General features: G+C 39.8%; 3 protein-coding genes across 23 annotated transcripts in view; 1 reads left to right on the top strand and 2 right to left on the bottom strand.

Moving 5' to 3' along the window:
* The window catches only part of LOC127531994 (zinc finger protein OZF-like), a 289,632-nt gene that overhangs the window by 63,728 nt on the left and 206,548 nt on the right, over window positions 1-19,356 (bottom strand). The window lies entirely within an intron of this gene.
* The window catches only part of LOC127531964 (zinc finger protein 665-like), a 266,519-nt gene that overhangs the window by 84,568 nt on the left and 162,595 nt on the right, over window positions 1-19,356 (top strand). The gene's annotated exons all lie outside the window — the stretch shown is intronic.
* LOC127531967 (gastrula zinc finger protein XlCGF26.1-like) lies at window positions 1,511-15,392 on the bottom strand. Of its 3 annotated transcripts, none has more exons than XM_051942683.1 (4): window positions 14,396-15,392; window positions 13,059-13,160; window positions 4,207-5,910; window positions 1,511-3,927 (listed from the first exon to the last, which is right to left on the bottom strand). In XM_051942683.1, exons 2-4 carry the CDS (start codon window positions 13,074-13,076, stop codon window positions 3,682-3,684), a joined length of 1,968 nt encoding a protein of 655 aa, XP_051798643.1. In that variant the 5' UTR covers window positions 13,077-13,160; window positions 14,396-15,392; the 3' UTR covers window positions 1,511-3,681. The 3 variants fall into 3 exon arrangements, with proteins under 3 accessions (XP_051798643.1, XP_051798642.1, XP_051798644.1); XM_051942682.1 differs by lacking the exon at window positions 14,396-15,392 and adding an exon at window positions 13,492-13,751; XM_051942684.1 differs by lacking the exon at window positions 14,396-15,392 and adding an exon at window positions 13,618-13,747.

Genomic DNA, 19,356 nt, shown 5'->3' with positions numbered 1-19,356 from the left:
CTCTTTTTTGTGGGCGCCTTCAGCTCCACTTTATTTTTTTATTATTTTTATTTATTCATTTATTGATTTGTGGTCGCCTATTGACGCAGCCGGTCCGCTTTATTTATTTATTTAGCCTAATCATTTGCGGCCGTCTATTGATGCGGCTGCTCCGCCCCGCTTTATATTTTCATTTATTTATTTGTTTGTGATGCTGCCTGGTGGCAGCCGCATGACCAGGCAGCCACAGTGGCATTTGCTCACATTGCCCAATGGCCAGTCCGTCCCTGGTTCTGTCCTTCTAATGATCTTTGAAAAAGGAAAGCTCCCTGTATTGGATCTCTCGGTGCACTCATCACATTGTTCTCCTAAATAGATCAAAATTAGAACAGTTGAGAGGTACTGTTGTGAGTGCAATGTCAACACTCATGATTTGTTCACGTTGACCATTGTTTTGATGCCATTTAACAGAGGGGACGAGAGCAACACTGTAACAGGCTTGATTTTCTTATTGAACTATGTTCACATGTCCCACCATGTGACTTTCAGGCTCTTTTCCAGCAGCTACACCTGAAGCTTTTTTAGAGTTTTTTAGGGAAAGTATCAAAAATATATATTATTAATTTAAGGTAACCCTAATTTCAAATCAAAAATATCTCTGTAGATTTGAGAAATCTTGTATGTTATGAACCCCAGCAGAAAATGAACTGCCTTTCTGTAGCAGAGCTCCAGTCAACGTCGTCTTGACAAGTAATTCTTGTGTTCAAAACCGAAGTACTTCAGCTAGTAAATACTATGTAAGGCTTGATTAAAGATAATACTACACTTGTTTTTATGAATCAGTACATGCCATGTTCAGTTTCACTCAGAAATGTCCAGTCTGTCTTCTTTCACCCTTTCCACATCATAGCATAAAGACTCTGCATGACATCAGAGTCACAGGAGTCAATTTTACTTGACCAGTCATCTTCTATGAGAGCATTAGAAATTAAAATGCTTCCATTTTGAAATCAGCATGTCAGTTGCAACATCACAAAGCAACATCATGCTGCATAAACATGTTTTTTTCCACCTATAGCACTTGGTTAAGTGTATTAAAATTCAAATTACAGTCACGACTCTGGACTATTTTTGAATGATATTTTTTCAAAACATACCCTCATTCTGTGATTGTGCCATTTGTCCTCTAGGGGACAAACTCCGTTTCAAATCATTGACCATCTCCCAAAAAAACTTTTTTTAAAATCATAAACTGTGGAGATTTACAATGCTATCTATGAAATATTAGCTCAGTATGTCAGACACTTTCTTAGAGGTTTTTCAGTGGACTGCAGACCCAGTTTCACTCATTTTGATTTTCTCACATTGAAATTTGAGGCTGTTTGAAGATGAATATCTCAAGAACAATTCTAGATAAAAGCCTGAAACCTTCACTTGTTTGTCTTGCTAACGTCAGCAGATCAGATTGCTGTTAAATACAGCAGTGGATTGGACATCCCATACATTTGTGAAATACTGCATTAAGAATCACTTTGAGGTCTTCAAGAGTCATTTATTTTAGTACAATCATAAAACTAAACACATCCTAATAAAAGACATTAAAACTGAAAATTGACTGGTTCCATAAAATATTTCTTGTAAACAACAAACCAAAAAAACATCATTTGTATTTGTGTCTTTCTGATGCAGCCACACCCTTAGAAACACACGAAAAAGACTTTTCAACAAATATTTCATAATATTTAAGATTGTGTCAAATTTTCAGGGTGTCTCTGTGCTTGCGCTAGCCATTCTCCACTTCGCCATAGGCGAAGCCTTCCTCAGGATGGCAAAGCCATTTTTAGCATGTTTAGCCACGGTGGCAAAGCTAATTTTGCCTAATAAATGTGGAAAAAGGGTTAACTTGCAACTTTTTTGTAATTTGCCGAGCGATAATCAAAGAAAATAACAAACTGCGTCTCCTTTACTGAAGAGCGCTACCGAGTATAACCGGAACGACCTGAATGCTTCCGATCATTAATAGATGCACACTGTCACGTGTCTCGTCTCAGCCAATCAGAAAAAAGGATTCGGACTAATCCAGGTGTTGTGCAATTTTCACACTCCCCGGAAAAATCTGACTCCCCCTTCGCGTGAACGTGTGTGACTTACTTTTCACTCTGTGGCCACTTGACGGGGTTTTCTGTCGTACGTTTACTGCTTTTGCTGTTGTTTATGGGTTAAATGTGACTAAGTACCGAACTGCAGACATGTTTTCCTGTTAAATATGATTAGGTGACATGTTTCTCCTCCTCTTCTCATCCGTATGTGCCCACCCTAAATGGCATTGGGGAGATCCTACGCTACTCTCAGCTTCACTCCTATGAGGACATCAGGACAGGACAGGGTGTAGTCGCCAAATATTGTTCACATTCCATCAGTGTTCTACACGTGTCATTAAAATAATTGTTCACTGAGAAAACTTTATATCTCCTTACTTAAAATCAGACTCCCCTAAGAATGCAAGATATGGCATCAAAATATGTCTGGTATTTATGTATAAAGTCTTTAATATAAGTATCGTTCTTAAGTATAAAGTAATTTCTTATTGTTGTTATTTTTATAGGGCCAGTTCACAATATAATAGAATTGAAATTCTTTATTGATCCCACACCTGGGAAATTATTAGCTACAACAGCTAAAACACCAAATCACAACAAGTTTAAAAAAAAAACTCGTAAATTACAGTCTGCAAGAACAGAATATTGAAATAAGGGGCTAAATGATCACAGTATGGCAGATTAAGAACAGAGAGACCATTTCAAAACTAGATCTTGAACAGAAATATGCAGGTTGAGTTAAAAGTGCAGATTGTATGATATGAAATAAAATCTGGAGTCAGATTTTTCTGGGCCACTTGACAAAATCTGACTCCCCTACTATTCTTGGAATGCAAGAAGTGGCAACCTCCAAACTTTCTCAGCTACAACATCTGCACCTCTGCTACAGCTGTGTGAAGTATCAACTATGTATTACTTATTACTATCATTACAGGAGAGAAGTTGTAGGGGTAGTCAGATTTTTCTGGACCACTTGACAAAATTTGTCAGATTTTCTACACTTTCTCTCCTGTAATGACTACTTCACACAGAAGCAGAGGTGCAGATGCTGTAGCTGAGAAAGTTCAGACAGACAGACAGACAGACAGACAGACAGATAGATAGATAGATAGATATCCTAAGGCCAGTAATCTCCTAAATTAATTATGATTAATCATCAGAGAATCACTGCCAGTGTCATGGTAATGACTGGATGCAGCTAATTTACAAAGAAATGATTCGGAACTACATGTCAGCTTTCAAAGATTGGACTTTTCATAGAACACTTCATGTTTTTAAATTTACAGACGGACAGACAGGAACCCTAAGGCCAGTAATCTCCTCAATTAATTATGCTTAATCATCAGAGAATCACTGAACCAGCTCTGCATCTAACGGGTTCCTGCAGCCCAGAGGGATCTCAGGAACCATTAAGGTGGTAATTGAGGAAATTCGCCCTGCTGCTCACTGCCTCCATCCAGACGTCTATCCCTCTACCACTGATAATTCATTTAACTGAGTAACCACTTTGAACGGTTTGATTAATTTACCAGTCACATCTGTTAACGACAGCTTTCCTCTTAATGGATTTTGCAACGAAGCAACGAAGACACTAAACAAGAAATTAGACCTGAATTCTATGAAGCCGGATCTCAAGGACTTTAAGTTTGTGGAGGACTTCATAAACCTTTACTGAACCCTGCATGGAGAAATCTTCTTGGCAGGGGTTCAGTCTGTGTCCAGTGTGCATACGCTGGTGTCGTTGTAGGGTTCCTTGTTGGTTGGACGTTGGTCCAGACTGGTCAAAGCAGCACTGTTCACCATTGGCAGAGTGCTGACAAGTCTGAGACTTTTGTCCATCTGTTCCGTTCTGCTTGGAAAACAAAGAGAACGTCACTGTTGGAATTTAACATTCAGTTGTCTGATTATGTCAGAATTCCTAATCTAACCTACATCCCCAGATTAACCTGGACCAGATTTCTGTGACAAAACCAATACAGGTTAGACTGAATGATAGCTGATAATGTGTTAACAGAATTCAACTGACCACAGTTGTTCAAAACGGTTTTGAAACAATTTTGCAGCAATATCCAAAATTATCCAATACACAATTGTGTGTACACTGTGACTGAGACCAGTCTTTACATACCTCACTGTGACACTGATTGAATGCTTTCTTTCTGGTGCGGATCTGCTGGTGTTGTTTCAGGGAACCCAAAGTTGTAAAAGTCTTCTTACACTCATCACATCTGTATGGTCTCTCCCCAGTGTGGACACGTTGGTGAACTTTGAGGTTTGCAATGTAGCTGTAGCGTTTCCCACACTGATCACAAAGGTATGGTTTAACCCCAGTGTGGGTCACTTCATGAGCTTTTAACTGTGAGTACAATGCAAATGGTTCACCACAGTGATCACATCGGTACACATCATGTCCAGTGTGGATGCGTTGGTGATATTTTAAGGTCTGTTGGGAGCTGAAAGTTTTTTCACAGGAGTCACAGTGGTACCGCTTTGTACCAGAATGGGGGCATTGATGGATCAACAACTGTTCATGCTGAGTAAAGGTTTTCACACACTGATCACAGTTGAATGGTTTCACTCCACTGTAAATGAGTTGATGGCTTTTTAAATGAGTCTTCCGAGTAAAAGCCTTACCACACTGATTACAGCTGAACAATTTCACTCCACTGTGAATGAGCTGATGTCTTTTTAACATACTCTTCTGATTAAAAGCCTTTCCACACTGAGCACAGCTGAATGGTTTAACTCCACTGTGAATGAGTTGATGGCTTTTTAACTGACTCTTGTGAGTAAAAGCCTTTCCACACTGATCACAGCTGAATGGTTTAACTCCACTGTGCATTAGTTGATGACTTCTTAATGTACTCTTGAGAGTAAAAGCCTTTCCACATTGATCACAGCCAAACAATTTCACTCCACTGTGAATGAGTTGATGGCTTTTTAACTGACTCTTCTGAGTAAAAGCCTTTCCACACTGAGCACAGCTGAATGGTTTCACTGCACTGTGAATGAGTTGATGGCTTTTTAAGTGACTATTGTGAGTAAAAGCCTTTCCACACTGATCACAGCTGAATGGTTTAACTCCACTGTGAATGAGTTGATGTCTTTTTAAGTCACTCTTCTTAGTAAAAGCCTTTCCACACTGATCACAGCTGAATGGTTTAACTCCACTGTGCATGAGTTGATGGCTTTTTAAATGAGTCTTCCGAGTAAAAGCCTTACCACACTGATCACAGTTGAATGGTTTAACTCCACTGTGCATGAGTTGATGGCTTTTTAAGTGACTATTGTGAGTAAAAGCCTTTCCACACTGATCACAGCTGAATGGTTTAACTCCACTGTGCATGAGTTGATGGCTTTTTAAGTGACTATTGTGAGTAAAAGCCTTTCCACACTGATCACAGCTGAATGGTTTAACTCCACTGTGAATGAGTTGATGTCTTTTTAAGTCACTCTTCTGAGTAAAAGCCTTCCCACACTGATCACAGCTGAATGGTTTAACTCCACTGTGAATGAGTTGATGGCTTTTTAACTGACTCTTGTGAGTAAAAGCCTTTCCACACTGATCACAGCTGAATGGTTTAACTCCACTGTGAATGAGTTGATGTCTTTTTAAGTCACTCTTCTGAGTAAAAGCCTTTCCACATTGATCACAGCTGAATGGTTTGTCCACAGTGTGAATATGTTTGTGAATTCTTAGCTTTGTTGCTGTAATAAAAGTCTTGTCACATTGCTCACAACTCAGTGATTCATCTCTTTTTGCCGTTGTTGCCGAACCATCCTTATCCTCCTCAGAGGTCCGACATCTCACTCCATTGCTGTGTTTACATTTCTGTAGCAAAAGACAAAGATAAAAACAGAGGCAGTGATGGAAGAGCAATCATGAAAAAAATTGAACCTAAAAGTCTCAATTCCATGTAGTTAGACATGAGGCTGAAACAAAATCAAGAATCTGCAGACATGCCAGCAGCTTTGTCATTAGAAACCTAGAAATGTGTCAACAGCACACTCACAATGTCAACAAAACTATTTTCACAGGCCGATAGTTTTCAGCTTTCTACACGGTAGTTTTAGAATATTGGGTAGTAAAATCTGTCGATCAGCGTGAAAAACAAAGCAGAGCTCGTGACTGATGGGATTGTACCACCAGGATCTCTTGATCCCCAGACTTTCCGTTAAGTTACATTACTGGAGAAATGTACAATTTGAAATTTCTCCTCGGGGATCAGATGTTGATACCAGTCCAGAAAAGATCTGTAATTCTGCCACTGAATTCTGGATTTGGCCCGAACGACCTGGGAAATTTGTTGTGCAGCAGTTACACAAGCGTTCACCATCAAACAACAAAAGCAACAAAACAGTAAAACACAGGGATGTCAACAGGAAATTCGGATTTCAGCTGAAAATTGACGTGGCGGGGCGGGGGGGATGAAGCTGAGAGATTTATAGAAGTCATTTAGACTGATAAAAATGGTCAAAAACATAACACTAGACTTGTTTCAGTCAGCAAATTTAATGAAAAGTTAACTTACATGTTCTTCAATCTTTTCTCACTATCTTCAGTCCAAAATATTTCACAAATCTATGAGTTCTATTCTACTATGTACAATATATACAAGTCAGTTCACTGCAACACTCCTATTTTGTCAATTTTCTTCTCTTTGCAGCAAGCTGTGTAAGTCTCTGGACAGCCTTCCTTTTCAACTCCTGCTGGTGGGCTTTTCTTGCAGTCATTTCCTTCTCTTTCAATGTATCTTTTGCCTTGGCACTTGAAGTAGCTGTTGATGCTGCTGGTGTAACTGTCTGACAGTGCTACGCATCCACGCGATCCGTAATTAATCAAATCGTTACAATACACACAAAAAGCTTTTCCGGCCACGTCTGGTTTCTTCAGAAATTGTCCAAGTGTTTCCGTTACCTCGTCGATCATTGAGCCAATTTTCACCTTCACAGTGACTTTTCTCTCCAGCCATTCCCATCGGAACTTATTTTTGACACTTTTGTCAATTTCTGTGACTGGTGACTCCTGATCCTTCGTTAAAAATCTCATCATTCCACTCAACACGATACCAAATCTCCAAACATCCGAGTCGAACACGCCACCATGAATTTGTAACAAAGAATGCTACGAGCAATTTGATTGGTCCAAGCTTGAAGCTGTCCAACTGCTGGGCCATTTACAATCGAACGATAGCTTCAGTGAAAATCTCGCAGGAGTGAGGCATGAGTTTCGTAGTGAGGCGCGAGTTTCGTTTAACGAAACTCACGCCTCACTCCCGCGAGATGTTAACAACGTTAACATCAGCGACAATAAAGTACCTAACCCCCCCCTAAAATTTTCTCAACAGATTTAGAGGATTCACAGAAATGTTCAAATTTGACATTAAATTGGCGGAAATCCGCGGATCCGCAGACAATTGTCATCCCTGAAAACAGTTAAAGGAATAACAACGATTAAAGGAAATGTTTTTAAAATGTAAAAAAAACACAGTAAAACAATTAAAAGCAAAATAAAAGCCATTTAAAGAAAAATCAAACAAAACATAAGATAGACAGGGACATCGGCAGCAATCTTGGTCATTTGGTCAGACGTCGTAAAAGTTTTCAATAAACAGCCACCGATGTAATCATGTAGAGGACTTTTCTTTGGTCTGCACTGTTTGAGACACCAGATTACATTTTTAACATAGATTTATTTCCAACCCGGATAAAAGAAAGGGATTCTGTGGAGACGCTGACATGAGACAGTTTTTAGTCTCAGCGTGTTTAGCCCTGAAATCATGGGAGTCAAACCTGACATAAAAACTGTTCAGACTTTGAGCCAGCTCTAAATCAATATTATAACCACTGAGCTGAACTCTCTCATTGACACATTAATTGGTTCCAGTGATCAGATTCATGCCGTCCCAGACTGAACTGAGGTTGTTCATTTTGAGCTGAGACTCAAGGTTGTCTTTGTATTGTCTTTTGTGGGTCCTGATCTCCTACTTTATTTCCTTCTGTCAGTTATACAGATTTAGTGTATTTCCTTCTCTGAAGACTGTTTTCTTTCTGAACAGTAGGTCTTTAAGCTTCTTAGAAACCCATGGCTTAGTGTTTGGATATAGTTTAACAGTTTTTTCAGGAATAACACTGGTTTCACAGTCTGTGACCCAGCTGCTCACAACATCAGTCGGTTCATCAATATCAGCTGAGGACTCCTTAAACACGTCCCAGTCAGTAACCTCCAGACATCCCTGCAGAGTGTGACAAACTTTCACTCTGATGTTCTGCACTTTGCCTTGCTTCAGTACAGTGGTAGACAGGGATAAGGAGGATGCAGTTGTGGTCAGAGGAACCCAGAGCAGAAGCACCTTTGTGCCCACAGGTATTTATTTCACTGGCCTTTGGACGGATATAGACAAGTTTCACAAATATTTGGGGAAACTTCTGAGGCAGATATGAAGGGCACAATGAAGCAGAAAGCAGTTCTAAGTCAGTATTGCACAGTTTCTCCAGGACAGTGTCAGATTTGCACCAGCACTGTCCTTGTCATTTGGAAGACCCACTTGTGCCCAAGCTTTCATTTGCTGGCTGATGTTGCTTCCATATTTCCACATAATGTTCTATCTTCTTGATGCCATCTATTTTGTGAAGTGCACCAGTCCCTCCTGCAGCAAAAACACTCTCACAACATGGTGCTGCCACCCCCATGCTTCACAGTTGGGATGGTGTACTCAGGCCATCCTCAGCCAGCATCTTCACAAGGTCGTTTGCTTTTGTTCTGGGCTTGATGAGCACATTTCCCTCCAAAACAATTCTAACCTTAACCAATCTCCATCTTGAGCAGTAGGATGGCTTGACATTCCCATGGTGTTGATCTGTGCATGTAATTATTTGGACAGATAAACGTCAAACCACAGCAATCTGGAAATTGCACTCAAGGATGAACCACACCTGTGGAGGCCCACAAATGTCTTCCTGATGTCTTGGCTGATTTCTTTAGGTTTTCTAATGTCATCACACAAGGAAGCAGTGGGTTTGAGGTGTGCCTGAAAATACATCTTAATCTATCAAAAGCTTTCAAAGTCAGGACATCATCATCTTGAAGGCATAGCAATCTTAGTGTATGCAAACTTCTGATTATAGAATAGAATGACTTTATTCAGTCCCTCCAAGATTTCGCGGGCGTTTTTCGTGATTGTTGCGGCCGAAAATGCCTGAATTCGCGGCAGATTTTCTAAAAAAATTGCGTTAAAAGTTGCAATGTTTTAAGCTTATTTGTTGTGATGAAATTGCGGGAGACAGTGACAACTACTAAAAAGCTGCATTTTTTCCAGATTGTAGAACATGTTTCAACGCTGTAATTGACAATATTTATTCCGAAATTAATTATATAACGTTCCAACCCATTTCCACAAAAGCTGGCACACCACAGTGGGAAATTAGCAGCAGCCAGATACTGGTTTAACATGATGTGGTTGGTAGATTTGCGGCACAAAATGCTAATTTACTATTGAATGAATCATATTTGGACATATCTGTCAGTGGCTTAAAAAGTTAATTTCACATCCTGGCACACACGTGTTCACAAGCACACGCTCACGGCTTGTCACGTCAACTAACAAGAACAGCACAGAGAGCGCAGTCCTGCACCAAGACAGGGGTGTGTTCTGCATGTGTACATACCGAATCGCGTGACCTAAATATGTAGCTGGTAACTGGAATTGATGGGACTCAGAAACACCCCCACAATTTAATCAGTTGTTCCTTGTGTCATTTCCGATACGTCCACAGTGGTAGATTTGTTGTAGGATCACAATCATGTGATAGTCAGCAGGCCGCTGAGGTAGCATTCATCTGTTGCCATGGTTACCGTGCCGCTATCAGACGCAGTGCCGCTATGAATCCTTAACAAATACGTGGATCCAAACTTTAAGTCGCATCACTGCTGAAGTCTAATCATTTGGTCCTTGTGTCATTTCTGACCGACCCTGAAAATTTCATTCAAATCCCTGAGTCTGTTTTTGAGTGATGTTGGTAACAGAGGAAGGATTCACACACGCCGATTGTCACATAACACTGCCGTGTTCTTTGGTGGAATAATTAAACTAATTTACCTCATTCTTTCAGTACTCTAATGGATCTGGATGCAACGGTTTCCATCATGGTGATTAATGTGGTCTGTTTTCCGCTCATTTCAGCCGTTCTAATATGTTTCATGTTTTTTTAAAGTGTATTAATAGCTGATTTTTTTTTTCTTCTTTTTTTGAATTCCACCACAATATTGCACGGTTGTAAAACAGTTTAGCTTCGCTTTGGTGAAAAACATCAGTGAATTAGTTGTTTATCAATGTCTTCAGCAGTCATTTTTGTTGGTAAATGAGACATTAGTACCGCACATGTCTGCATCTTCAAACCATAAACAAGGAAGTGAATTTGGTGACGTATGTGCATTAGGTTTGCGCTGGGGGCTGCTATGATTGGTGGAACTCACGGGAGGCGGGCCAAAATTGCGGGAAAGTTGCGGTGATTGGACAAAATTGCAAGGCCACGCAAAATTTGCAGAGATTGGTTGATTTCGCGTGATCACAACATCGCAAATTCCTGGAGGGACTGCTATATTGATCCCCGAAGGGAAATTCAATTGTTTGGTCTTATCTTTATGCATTTGAATTAAACAGTCCGATTGCTGATGGCAAGAAACATTTCCTGAATCTTTCAGTCCTGCAGCACAGGGATAGGAGCCGTCCACCGATGTTTTGTTGTTCACTGAGGCAAATGTGAAGTGGATGATCCATGTTTGTCAGAATGGCCTCCATCTTTCTAAGTGTCCGTCTCTCCACCTCATCCTCCAATGTGTTCAATCCGATTCCAACTACAGAGCAGCTTTTTTAATCAGTTTGTTCAGATGCCTTGCATCCTTGTTCTTTATGCTGCCTCCCCAGCAGACTGCAACATAAAACAGGACACTTGCTACCACAGACTGATAAAACATCTGCAGCATCTTACTGAAGATGTCTATTGATCGAAGTGCTCTCAGGTAAAAAAAGTCGGCTCTGGCCCTTTTTGTAGATCAAGTCTGCATTTTTAGACCAGTCTAATTTATTGTCAAGGTGGACACCTAAATATTTATATGATGTCACCACCTCCATGTCAACACCACAAGTGTTCAATAGATGAAGAGGGGTTTTGGATCTGCGGAAATTTATGATCATTTCCTTTGTCTTTGAGGCGTTGAGTAGCAGGCAGTTTTTGTGACTCCAGTCACTGAAGGCACTTATCAGATCTCTGTATTCAGCTTCCTGTCCATTTCTGATACATGCCACGATAGCAGTGTCAGCGTATTTCTGAATGTGGCAGGACTCAATGCTGTATTTGAAGTCAGATGTATACAGTGTGAACAGGAATGGAGCCAGGACTGTTCCTTGTGGAGCCCCAGTACTGCTCATTAATGTCCCAGAAACACAGTTCCCCAGCCTGACAAACTGGCCTTCCTGTCAGGTAATCTGTGATCCATGAAACACAGAAAGGAGCCACTCCCATCTCTGTGAGCTTGTGCTTGAGGATGGTGGGTTGGATGGAGTTGAAAAATCAAAGAACATGATTCTCACATAAACTCCAGGTTCCTCCAGATGAGACAGGGCATGGTGAAGCATGAAGAGGATGGCATCATCCACTCCAATGTGTTTTTTGTAAGCCAACTGCAAGGAATCGAGTTTGTCTTTGACCTCAAGCCTCAGTAGACGTAAAACCAGCTGCGCCAGAGTTTTCATGATGTGTGAGGTCAGAGCAATAGGTCTGTAGTCATTTAGTTCAGCCGGACATTTGATTTTTGGTACCGATACAATACAGGATGTCATCCATAGAGCAGGCAGTCTTTGCAGGTAGGACTGTGTTTCTACAGAAGCTGATGTATTCAGTAAAACAATCAACCTGTCTGTCAATGTTCATACTGTCCTCATCCGTTTCCAGAAGCACATTCCAGTCTGTTGATTCAATGCAGTCCCTTAGAGCTTCACTAGTTTGAGGAGTCCATCTTCTGATTTGGACTTTAGTTGCAGACTGTCTCAGCACACAAGGTTTGTAACAGGTCTGCAGATAAACCAAGTTATGATCTGACCTGCCCAGTGGTGGGAAGGCAGTAGCTCTGTAAGCTTCTTTGACATTGGCATACAGCAGGTCTAGGGTTTTATTCTCTCTGGTAGGGCAGTTAAACTGTGTAAATCCAGTCAGATGAGAGGAGAGGCTGACATGATTGAAATCTCCTGATATTATTACAAGTGCCTCAGGATGTTGAGTCTGTATCCTAGCTACAGTATCATGCAACACATCATATGGAAACAAGTAAGTTGCTTTGGGTGGAATGTATACAAGTATTGTTATGATGTGACCCTTGGAACATAGTATGGTCGAAGTCCATAGTCAAGTCCAAGATTGTGAAGAAAGTAATAAAAATTCTATTAAAAAAATTGTCTTTCGTTATTCTGGCATTTAAAGATAATTTTGGTCATCTTAACAGACATAAAACAGGAGAAGCATTGCCAGATTTAATGTCAGATCGTGTAAATTAAAAAAGGGTTATGTGTCGTTTATACAGTGTAAGTAAACTTCTGGGTTCAACTGTCTGAATTTCTTGAAAAGGAAAAGGCTGGTAAACTCACAATGCTCAAAAGTATTATTCTCTACCAAAGAAAATGCTGCTCTTTACCTTCCTCAACAACTTGCTTGAAAAACAAGACTTTTCTTCCGTTACTTATCTTCATCATCATGTAAGACATTTTCATAAAGTATGATCAGCAGCTAGTTCAGCCTCAAACAAAGAACAAGCAGCTTCCTAGCAGTCCACCATTATATCCTCAGTACAGCTGCTTCTGCAGAGCTACATCTCTCCAGCCAACGTCACCTGGCTTTGGTCGGCCCATCTAACCAACTGGAGCAACTTTACACATTTTAAAGAACAAATGAATGATCATAATGTTACAGTGGTATGTTTCTCACCTTTTGTGAAGAATCCATGTTTCCTCCGTTGTTGAGCTCAGACTAAATGGCTGCCAACATTCCTCTGCTCCTCCGTCAGACTCTCCTCCTCCTGCCAATCACCTGTCACATCAAACACATCTTCATTAGGATACCACTCTATACACAAGTGTCAGAGTGTCCCATATGTTCATCAGCCAACACAGAGGACACATTTCAACTCAATAGTTCACTTTTAGCTCTTTTCAGTTTCACCTAAAACTGATACAAATGAACTTAAACTGTTAAAAATAAGGAACACAGACAGAAAACAGACACGGAAAAAGAGAATAAAGAGAACATAAAGATGCTACTGCAGGTGATTCAAGACAGGAATGCTGGTAGAAAACTGTTCATGCTGTAAGTTAGTGAATGTATTTTACTGCTCAGTGTTCTGTTTAAAGGCAGCTCTCACTCTCTGTTCTTTGCACTCTTCCATAGTGTCAAGTGTCCTCCCACTTTCAATGACAGGCGATTCTCATTGATGATTTTTCTCACAGTTTCTGCAGTTTCCCCACTTGAAAAAGGATGTTTCATCTACCCAGGGTTTGAGCAGGACTCCACTCATCAATCAGACAGTTGCTTTCTTTCTTTTCCCTCTTTTATTTTGCAGTGGTCGCAAATTCATGAGATACAGAGGTGGCAACTTCCATAAGTTTAGTTGATAGATTGAGGTGAAAAACCTTTAAACAGAACACAAAAGGACAATGTTGGCATTACTGCATTCAGCAAATAGTAACAACCATTCCTCATGAACATTTTCACCACATTGGCAAATGCTACTCCACTCAATTTATGTTTGTCAACCTCAACACCACATAAACTGAAGCGACAAATCATGGCATGAGCAATATTCAACCCAATACTATACCACACATGAATTTATCTGTATTCTAAAGAGTTGATTTTGAATCACAGTTTAACAAATTACTCTGAGCATTTTTATCAAAAATGTTTTAACCATTTTATACTTTTTACTTCATGGTTTTAAAATTATTTAAAGTGCATAAAGTGCTTTTAAAGTGCAATCCTTTCCAGATCCAATAAATAAATAAAGGGCATCGTAAAAACCCACCATTACAAACAGGATGAATTCACTGGTCTTAGCTGGAACCCTCTAATTAGCACATATTAGCCTGCAATCTTATTTTCAACTGAACAATTTAAAAAACACACGGCAATTATTGGTAAACAGACAAAGTTTACAGCAAGCCGCTCGTGGCTGATCTCCGTGGCTAATGCTAATGCTAACACATACTGCAGTGGCACACATCGGCAGCTTAAACAGTCTTTTAGAGTCTCCAGAATTCTGCTCTTACCGGCTGCAACCAGGATTTTGGAGATGAAGGCAATCCTGCACAGTTTGCCGCAGATCTTGATGCTTTCCCAACAGAAACTCACGGACACTTTGTTTGAACTCGGTCATTCATTCTCAGTTCCTCCTCAGTGTTGCGTGTGTCCCCATGTATGCCGCTGGTGGCAAACCTGCAGCCGCAAATTGTTTCCGCCCCAGCTTCTTCTTCTTCTTCTTCTTCTTTTTGTTTAATGGCAGTTGGCACGCAACTTTAGGTGCATTACCGCCACCTTCTGGAACGGAGTGTGGGGCAGGAAGGCCCCAGCAGCCCTTAAACCCTCTCTCTTAAACCTGTTCTTTCCATAAATAAAAGCAATGCTCTAGCAACATGTTTCAAAGATAAATTACTCAAAATTTCCCTGACCTCGAATTTAATTTTACTATCACAGATTTTCCTCATGAATACTCTTCTCTGCTGCTGAAACTTGGGGCAATAAATCAATACATGCTCAACATTCTCCTCCACTCTACAGCATTCACATTCCCCTGTATTATGTTTTCCAATAATTCTCAGAGTGCTATTCAGCCCTGTGTGCCCGAGTCTTAATCGTGACAAGACATCCTCCTCTTTCCGGCCTAAACAGCTGTGTTCTCCTAAATTCCCCTCTACACGTCTTTGAATGGAGTAATAAAAGCGACCTTTCAAGCAGGTATCCCATTGTCTTTGCCATTTCTTCTTCATTCGTTCTTTAACTATTGTTTTAACTTCAGATCTACTATACTTCATGGGAAAGTCAATTACATTTTTAGCAGCCCCTCTTTTTGCATACTTGTCTGCTAACTCATTTCCATCCACTTCTGTGTGTGCCGGAACCCACAAAATAATAACTTGCTTGCCTTGTCTCCCTAGCCTATAACTAATTTGACCAATTTCACATATAATATCTTGTCTTGCCTCAGATTTCAAATTTTTAACACTTATTGCTGCACTGCTGGAGTCAGTTGCAATCACAGTTCTTTCTTTTCCATTATCCTCTGTCCAGTTTAATGCCAGCAATATTGCTGCCAATTCCCCGGTGTACACTGATAACTTGTCGCTTGTTCTTTTATTAATAGCAATGCCTAATTCAGGAATAACAAAAGACACTCCAACCTGACCTGTAAGTGACCTTGACGCATCAGTATAAATTACCAAATCATTTGAATAAACATAAGAAATATACCCATTAACAGAACCACTATTACACTTCTTTTCCAATAAGCTTAGATCCACCTTTATTTCTGTCAGTAACCATGGAGGAGTAAGAGAAATTGAAACCGTTGGACTTATTTCAAGTTGATCTATTCCGGACTCTTGTGTCATGCTTTCTATTACCCATCCAAAGTTATTAATCTGCACCTTCTCTTTTTCCTGACTTGGCTGCAACACGTTCAACACCGGATGACTTTGTCTATGTCTCTGTAAGTTAGCCCAGTAAGTCAGAGCGAATTGCATCCTTCTAAAATCTAATGGCATCGCTCCCATCTCCACTTGAATGGCATCTACTGGGGTTGTTTTCATTGCTCCACAGCATAACCTCAATGCAAGACTCTGAACAACTTCCAACTTTTTCAGGTTGGTCTTGGCAGCTGAACTGTAAACTACACAGCCATAATCTATCACTGATCTGGTGTAGGACCGGTGTGTAAATGCTTCTCCTTTGAGTTTTCAGCTCCTTCCAGTTTGACTTGACACATAGACTGCTTTGCACTCTGTGTCACCTGTACCTTCAGAGTTCTGAATAAAAGAAAAAAGATTTATTGCAAAGAACAAAAAGGTTTTGCCTCCACAGCAGCTTGTTATGAAAATGATTGTATTTGATGATTGAACGTTCTTAATTATTGTAATACTGTGTGATGTGTGCTAAAAGAGGAACAAGGACACGAGCCATCATAAATATCATTTCATTTTACATGTCTTATTAAAAATATGACATTATATAAATATGCACTACTGTTCAAAAGTTTGTGGTCATTTAGAAATGTTTTTTTCTTTTTCTTGAAATCAGTTTTTTCAATGAAGATAACATTAAATAAATGATAAATCCAGTCTAGACCTTGTTAATGTGGTAAATGACTATTGTAGCTGGAAACGGCTGATTTTTAATGGAATATCTCCATAGGGGTACAGAGGAACATTTCCAGCAACCATCACTCCTGTGTTCTAATGCTACAAGTGTTAGCTAATGCTGTTGAAAGGCTCATTGATGATTAGAAAACCCTTGTGCAGTTATGTTCAGAGGTGGAAAAAGTACTGAAAAAATGTAATTGAGTAAAAGTATCTTTACTTTGTTTAAATTCTACTCAGAGTAAAAGTAAAAGTACCCATCTAAAAATGTACTTGAGTAAAAGTTCAAAATTACTTCATTTAAAATGTAATTTGAGTACAAGTTACTTCGTTACTTTCATTTATTTAATGCAAAAAAAGGATGAGTCACAGGGCCAGGTTGGGTGTCAAATTCGGCCCGGGACTTTTTGGACCAGACTAGCCCACCTGTGCGCACCCCCCTTTTCTGCTCAAGTCTGCTAAAATTGGATCCAACCTGTTAACCTGCACACCAACTGACCTACAAGAGCTGCCGTGTTCATGTGCTGGGGATGCACATTTTGGATAATTGGTGGCCTTAAAAAAGAACTGAATTATCATTTGCATGAAACGAAGCCAGGAGACATCATGATGTGACTGGTTCAGCAGGCTTTGAGTGACACTGAATTAAACTTCTGCTTCAGGAAAACATGAAAGCTCTAACCAGCAGCCATTAATCATCACAGGAGACTTTTTCACTGATCTCGTGTTGTGTTTGGTGAATTTACCATGTTGTGTATTTGTACTTTCTCTGTGTCCTTCACTGACAGTAATCTAACCACTGAGAGGTAGAACTGCTGAAAGTGTTTGAAGTTAAACACAGCAGTGTGTATCTGGTTCAGACAGAATTAATCCTCATGAAATGTGTGTGTTTCATGTAGTAACATAATAAGGTTTTGTTTGAATGGTATCAAGCCCTCCAACTCATACGACCACAGAGGTCGTATGTATGTGCCCCTGAATACGACCCATGAAAGCGTATTTTAGATTAGCGCCCCTGCGGGTGACAGGGAGGCATTACGTGATTAAATTAGCCTAACGGCTTTTCCCTCACTTTCGCAAGACGGAGTTTTCTGCACGCACATAGTAGTTCAAGGTAGGTACGGTAAATCTGTTTTAATTAATAGTATTTGAGAACAATAAAACATGTTGTCAGTGCTTTGTAATGCTGTTTGACTGGCTAATATAGTATCTAGAATTACTACTGGGGACAATATTAACGTTATAAGAGCTAATGTTAAAACAACTAGCCAAAGATATTTACTGGCAAGCTAGCATTAAAACAGCTAGGTAGCTGTAAGCCGATTTTCAAATGTTGTTATACTTAAGTTGCAGTCAATTACAGCCATTTTCAGTACAAAAAATCGCTAATATTCTATTTGTAAATTTAAAAAAATGACGAAAAATACAGGGAATATTGGACCCGCATCACGAGGTGCATTTCCTTGAAAACGACCGATTCGTGGATTTTATACCGACTTCAAGACATGTTTTGGACAAAATAGTTTACTGGCTTGTGTCGTCTGGATGTAAATAGTTGGATTATGGCCGTTTTTTGTGGAATATTTTCATCTGTGTGTAATAATGAACCCGGAAATGTGAGTCACGCTGTGTGCGTTGAAGCCGTGTATAGAGAACGGATGGATGGATATTTGTTTTTGTCGGACAAATGTGTTTTTCTCACCCGCTGTGGTAATCACATCTGAAAGTGGTTTATACCGGCGGATTCATGAGAATCTAAGCTTTCCATCGGCGTATAGTGTTTGTATAATCGCGTTTGCAGCCGTCGGACATTCTTGAAATTCCTATGCAAATTAGTAAGTGTACCGCCGGCGGTACACTGAAGCTTAACGTTACCTATTAGTCACGTTTCTTCACGTTACCGATTAGAGAAAGCGTGTAGCATATACATTTATATCTGCTCCATGCCTGATATCAGGCAAGATCCCAGACTGGAGGTATTAGCCTATTTAAAAGTGTGACTGTGTCTGTGAAATAATTTCATTTCCAATATGCCAGTATTAATCATCCTGCCCTAAACCCATATATGCATATTGTTTAGTAAAAGATGTCAAAGGATGTAGGGGTGAAAAATCTTTCCAAAACTAGTAGTCCCAAAATCTGATGGATGACAGAGGTTTTTGAGAATTACAGCTAGAATAGAATACCAGTAATAGAATACCACATCATGTACTTGTTAATTCTATAAAAAGCACCTATTCTTTATTTCAGACCTCTTCTAGAGCCCTCTCCTTCTACAAGACTATCATGACTATATTTTTCATGAATTGACTAATTTGATCCTGATTAATATTATACAATAGCAGTTTGCTTAGAAAAGCAATATGCTGTATGAAGATTTTCTAAGGTAAAGGACCCTGACCTCTGTCAACAAAGCTTGTGTGAGAAAATTATCCTTATTCTCTAATAACACAGTCTGCACTTTTCTTGTCTTTATTCATGGTTCTTTCCCCAGATGCCTACACAAAAAGATTGCACGACATGTAAAAAAAGCATAGGGGTGGCAAGTAAGACATGCCAGCACTGTGGTGGCAAGCAGCCGTATAAAGTCAGGCTGGAGAGCCAGAAAGAGAAGCTTGCTTCAGAAGGTTGGAGAGAGCGGCAAAAGACAAACAGCAGCATCAACAAAGTATATGATGCCACAAATCTTTTGGTAAGATGCATTTCTTTCGGATTGCTGTCATAAAATACTAAGTAAAGAATCTCTGATCTTCCTTGTTCTTTATTGTGCATGAAAGTCTGAGCTCCCAGGGTACATGATACATACGTCGTATGCATACATGTGCAATACATCGTATGCTATGCTATTATATTTCTGTAATAACACATTTGATTTCAGT

This window comes from Acanthochromis polyacanthus, chromosome 22, assembly GCF_021347895.1.
Source record: "Acanthochromis polyacanthus isolate Apoly-LR-REF ecotype Palm Island chromosome 22, KAUST_Apoly_ChrSc, whole genome shotgun sequence".
In the NCBI taxonomy this organism is placed as follows: Eukaryota; Metazoa; Chordata; class Actinopteri; family Pomacentridae; genus Acanthochromis; species Acanthochromis polyacanthus.
Note: the sequence above shows the minus strand (reverse complement) of the source record. Positions and strands in the feature narration are given on the sequence as shown.

Bases quoted from the DNA above. Each gene is read 5' to 3' on its own strand.
- LOC127531967 (XM_051942683.1), bottom strand. The intron at 3,928-4,206 runs GTATGTAAAGAC...TTTTCCAAGCAG, and splicing joins TCAATCAGTGTCACAGTGAG to AACGGAACAGATGGACAAAA.